General features: G+C 38.7%; 1 protein-coding gene across 1 annotated transcript; it reads right to left on the reverse strand.

Moving 5' to 3' along the window:
* Positions 1-1826: 1826 nt before the first annotated feature.
* LOC109627487 (ecto-ADP-ribosyltransferase 5-like) lies at positions 1827-3432 on the reverse strand. The gene is made up of 3 exons (XM_020084017.2): positions 3323-3432; positions 3131-3207; positions 1827-2801 (listed from the first exon to the last, which is right to left on the reverse strand). The coding sequence occupies exons 1-3, from the start codon at positions 3396-3398 to the stop codon at positions 2073-2075; spliced, it is 882 nt and encodes a 293-aa protein (XP_019939576.2). The 5' UTR covers positions 3399-3432; the 3' UTR covers positions 1827-2072.
* Positions 3433-6000: the final 2568 nt, after the last annotated feature.

The raw sequence follows: 6000 nt of genomic DNA on the forward strand, positions 1-6000 counted from the left end.
ACCCTGACCACACCAACAGGTTTCTTCAGCTTGGCGTCGCCCTTTGTGGTCACAAAAGATAGTGTGCAACATGTCTGCTCTTTTTATCTGTCTTCTGCGTGAGAACATTTTCCTTTCAAAGCCAACTGTGCATTTCCTACATGCACTTACTGTGTACTTATTGTCGAGGTAACACTGAGTGTCTAAACTACAGAGGATCAAATTCATAATATCTTGAGAGTATAAGATGAATTCAAAGTCAACTGTCCCAAAGTTTAATTAGTTGATTAAGAATTTGAAAGAACAAAGCAATGAGAGAAGAAAGTTTATCCCACTTTGCAAAGGGAAAGTTTGTCTTTTTTGCCATACTTGATTGTGTAGAATGAGACTTTGCAAATGAAGTCAAAAAATATACATCACTTTTCACAGTGTAATCTGCAAGCATTATAGTTTAATGTAACAGTCTATAGTGCAGAATGAAGTTAGAAAACCTTGTATTCATCCTCTCTGGTTTATCTGCAATTAAGATTTAGTTGTGAATGTTTTTCATAAAATGAAACTGTATGTTTTTTATGTCTGTTCATGTGTGTTGTTTTTATATAAGTCTGAGTACTTTACTAAACTGGTGTTATTTTTTCATACATAGCTTGTCTGTTCAGCAGAATCTTTCAAAATAAAAGCTGTGTAATTCAGCTCGATATAAAAGATTACACTCACAAAACTTTCTTTAAAGTGAAAGGATTATCTGAGTATTGTTGTCATGACGAATATCAGCACCCCAACACAAATTAATGTCTATGTCAGTCCAATACAGTGAAATGTTGCTTTAGTTTATCTGAAGAAGTAGAAGAAGACCCAACTCAGGCTGCATACTGACACTCCCCGCCCCCACTGTCTGCTACAGAGTGCTAGTCGGCTGTTTCATCAACACTATGAGTGCTCTGTGGCTGTTCAATGTGGTTGGAAATATGTTTTTTACCAGAACAACACCTCCTCTTTCTTCAGTGGGTTTATCTTTCAGCTCGAATGCACTCATTGACCACAATGTGCTGACCATTCCCCTGTTGATGCAGTGTGCATACAGCCAGAGAGCAGCTGCAAAAATATTCATACACACGCACTCTACGACTACTTCTATTACAATATGTCAAGCTTACATCTTTGACTCTCAACATTAAAGCTGATACATACAATAGTTTTTGTAAAGTTGAAATATTTGCCACCACTCCAACACATGCCAGTTTTTTTTAAACACAAACAAAGAAAACAAAACTAAAATGTTTAATGCCAGCGAGCAATGTTTGTAAATCTTTGACCGGGTAGGACAGTCTGAACTGTGGATTTTGCTGCATGAGCCTGAATTTAGGCGACATTTAACAAAGACCAATGTCCCAGACTTTATCACAGTCTAGACTTAGATACTCTGATATCCACCATATCATTTTAAAGAAGAATAATCACGATTTGTACGATCATTGTGGAGGATGTAGTGTCACGGTGGACAAAAAAGAAAAGCGTAGCTTTTTAACTGGATATGCAAAGATAATAGACCAACATCTGTTCATTCATCGTTTTAGTATTCCAAGTTTGATTAAATGTTATAAGTCAGTAATGGTTGATCCACTTGTGTTATATGTTAGTTTCTCATGTATCCCTTGGTAAGTGGCATTGACACCCAATATAATATAAGTGCACTCATTCATTTTGATTAAGACAAACCAAGATTGTTATCTACCTCACTATTATACTGAAAAAGCCCCAAAGACATTATATGAAAACCACCTCAAACAACATAATGGTGGATAAAGCTCTGCTGTTCACAAAGGAAAAAAAAACAAAACACCCAATGCTGTTTCACCAATTTATTGAATCCAAGTAGAAAAATACTAATGTTGAAAAGCTGATGAAAGCAAACACGTTTAAGCACATGCATGTGGTTGAACAAATTGTTGCAGAAGCATGCGGACTCCAGCATAAGGTGAGCGGTTGAGGTGAATGCATAGACATACTGTAATGAGCTTGGATTTTTGAAGAATCATTCGGTTTGCTACACAAGACTAAATGCTCACTTTGCTCCACCTGGTCTTTCTTGCCTATGCATTTTTGCAGTTCAGATTGCTGTGAAATCGTACACTCTTTAGGATATACACGTTCTCACAGTCAGGCAGCTTTCTATAATTTTTCTTAATTTTCTTGGTTATTTGAAAGATCTCATAAGGGGGGATAAGCACCTCTTCCTCAAAACTAAAGACTGAATACTTCTTCAAGGGAGCACCATAACAGGTCCTGATTTGAAAGCATGTCTTGTTTCCAAAAACTTTCAGGTTTGGACTTGCGGAGGTGGAGCTAAAAGAACCAAAGCGAATTTTCTGTTTGACTTCCCCAGTGAACACAGCCGTAGTTTTGCGGTAAGTGGTCTTACAGCCTGTTCTTTCACCAAGGATCTGTACGGCAGTTGTCAGCCAGAAATGTAAAAAGTGAAACGGAAAGGAGGTGCCATATATTGCTCTGTTTGTTCGGACTGCATCGTTGAATGTCATGTAAAACTTTTCATAATTAGATGTAAAAACACAGATTGCTTGAATGTGATTCTTGGTCAAATTCCCATATTTGTTATTTTTAGCTCGGAATTTAACAGTTGCACATTCATTTGCTTTTTCCCAGACATCTGCAAATATCCCCTTGTTCTCTTTTTCAAAGTATTTGGTGTTGACGATTCGCTCCATCCTCGACCTGCAGCCAGAGTACATGTCATCAACAGAATCTGGAGACATGTTCAATGGAATGGACAGGATGGCATCTTGTAAAGTGATGATGGTGATCTTCAGGGGAAAGAAAAAGATGAGAAGAAAAGTTACGAGTTAGATGTAATACAAACCATTGTGCTGTGGTGTAAGAAGTCTTCAGATAGCTTACTTAAGGGGAAATAAGATTTCCTCAGTTACAACAATAAAGTTCAGTCAAACAAGTGTAAAAGTAAAGTATCATCTCCAGCTTTGTGGACAAGTGTCTCAAAATCTGGCCTAATTTAAAACTTTTAATGATGAAGATGTATTAAAGTACATAATCTCTGTACATTCTGTTACAATAAATAGTAATTTAACCCCACTCACAATATGTTGCCAGCCAAACTGTGGTATGAACCACTTACCGTCTTGGAGGCTACAAGGAGCATCCAGCAAAGGAGCAAATGCAGTGGAACAGAAATAAGCATTTTACTCGCCATCACTGCAATCAGACAAAATTTGATAATGTACAGGTACAGGCTAATACATAATGTGTCTGGACAGGGGTTGTATTAAATATTTATATATGATCGAGAAAAAAAATGTAATCAACTCACCTTTCAGAGGAGAATGTGTCTGATCAAAGTTATGAGGGAACAATGCACAATGCTTTGAGATTTCCTGGATACACATACGAAAACCCCCTCTCACACGTCACACACGTTTGTGGTGTTATTGTGATGGTCGGTTTTTGGTTTTAGAAATGCATGTCTGCTTGTCTCAAGGGACGTGTGGTTTTTTATTTTCACATACAAAGGACAGACCTGCTCAAGTGAACCGAAACTCAGTTTGTGAACATAACACTGATCAACAGCAGTGTATCAATCAATTAGATCAGTTTGATCAGAGGAAAATCAGACAGCCTGTAATCCATGTTCATTTTAATGCCAGTTTCCTTTTTGTGTTTTCAAACAGTTTGTAAAAATTTCAACAATGCAACATTTGTTTATTCAAGTTAATTTGTTTCTGTCATTAACAAAAGGAACAAGGGATCCAAAAGTTCCTCCAGGTAAAACTGTGGAACATGTAACGTTGACCAGCAGCATATGTGATAAAGTAAGGGATCATCATTCATTCATCAAGAAAAGAAGATGCACAGCATTTATATTTGATGTCTAGGTTCTGGTTCAGACATAACCTGAAGGCCAACAAAGCTTATCTTGCTTGGAAGGGTAATTCTAGGGATTCAGTTAGTTAGTGTCATCGACTGTAAGTAAAGATGGATGATGCCTCCCCACCTTAATGTTGTACAGTAGCAATCAGTGGGTGGAGCCATGGTGGCGAGGTCCCGCTGTCAATCATTACATCTCACCCCATTTGTAAGAAAAATATGCACTTGAACAAACATTGCTGTGGGTTAGAAACCATCTTTAAGAATTTTGAATGTTTAGTTTTGGTGCATGTCAAATACACCAACATGGTGGAGGCAGGGTTTATGACCTATGCTATAGATGGCTATCGTAAAGCTTTCGCCTCACTTTGGGGGATCTGTCATGTTGTCCATCTTTATCTCTGCAGGGAAAAGCACAGGTATCACAAACATCATTAACAAAGGCTCTGTTCTTTTCAAGAGAGCCACAGAGTGAAAGAGTCAACCCACAACCCTGAAAATCTCCATTTATTTAGCTATTTATAACTGCACTTTTCCCACTTTGATTGATGATGATTCAATAGCTCCCCAGCAGATGGCAGCATTATGCAACCGTTTGGCCCCTGTCTTTGAATCGTGCTGTGTGTGTGTGTGTGTGTGTTTGTGTGTGTACGTGTATGTGTGTATGAAAAGAAGGGAGTGGAGACAGTGCTTTGTGAGCTGATTAAAGACAGGGGGCAGAGGTTGATCTTTCAGGACGTCAGGATAGAAAAATAAACAGAGATCGGAAGGAACAGACAATAGCTATCAGTCTCCTGCAGACCCAGTGGACAGATGAGAGCCAAGTTTGGGGTTTGTGAGAAGACAGGAGCAGAGAGAGAAGAGTGCAAGCAAACAGGGAATGTGAAGCTTGTGAGAGGATGAGGGATCGACTGAGTATAGATATTTGGCTTAGCTGTAGCATACCTTGGAGAGCATGAGAGGAACACAGGTCTGCAGCAAAGAGAGAGAGAGGTAGAATAAGAGAAGACCCAGCAGGGAGAATGGGAGCTGTGCAAACACAGCAAGGTAGGAGTGTGTGTGTATATGTGTGCGCTGGTGTAGTGTTCAGTTGACGAAAGAAAAGAAAAGAATGCAGCTAAAAAACAAAAAGTGAAGCTACTATTGGTGTCACATGAATGGCTGCTGCCGGCTCAGGGGGCGTTATCAGTGTGTGGTTACCGAGGCCCAAAGGTCAGTCCGAAGGCAGCGTCTAGAGCACAACTTGCTAAACACAGACAAGATCCTTTGTTAATCTCAAAAAGTTGTAATTAGCCCCCGCATATAATACTGACGTACGTTGGTTCTCTTAGACAACAGCCTCTTCATTTACTACTTTTCAACTCTCTGTGTGTACAGAGCCAGGGCTTTGGATTCAAAAATATTTTCCAATGCACTCACAAATCATACAGGTAGTGGACCTCGAGGCGAGAATTTGAAAAAAAATTGCTTACCCCACCTTTAAGAGAGAGAGTAAGAGAAATTGTTTGGAAAGGAGAAAGAAGAAAGATAAAGAAAATCAAGGGGGAGGAAAAGAAATGTGTGAGAAAGGGGAGGACTAATGAGGATTTGGTGTGAGTAATGAGGAAAAAGTGTAAAAGATGAAGAGGAGTTATAAAGGGAGGTGAATAAATCGTGTTTCAGGGAAAATTAGAGTTGGAGGGATGGAGACTGCAAAGAAAAGAAGAAAGGAAAGGACAGGTGATTGAAGACATCAGGATGAGGTGTAATGGGGATGGGAAAAAGATGATAAACATTAGAAAGGGTTACACCAGGGTAAAGAAAAGAAAATGTACATGACATACAGGAAAGTGGAATTCGATTATTGGAGTCCAATGGCAACCTTTTTACAACTTGTTACTTATTCTTTTTCTCAGTTTGATGTTATATAGGTTTGTGAAATTATGAAAAGATTGTGGTTATACTTTGCATAAAAGGGACTGCAGCAGGTTGCAAACTCCTGTCCAGCATACGCACTGAATTTTGGCTTTAGACCAAAATCACATAGTGTGAAATCATCCAATATGGTCACTAATCCTAAAATACTGGACTGAAATTCCAATCAGAGAGTTTTGTATAATTAGAAGTAATACAATTCACAGATTT

This window comes from Paralichthys olivaceus, chromosome 8 (assembly GCF_024713975.1).
Source record: "Paralichthys olivaceus isolate ysfri-2021 chromosome 8, ASM2471397v2, whole genome shotgun sequence".
NCBI classification, from domain to species: domain Eukaryota; kingdom Metazoa; phylum Chordata; class Actinopteri; order Pleuronectiformes; family Paralichthyidae; genus Paralichthys; species Paralichthys olivaceus.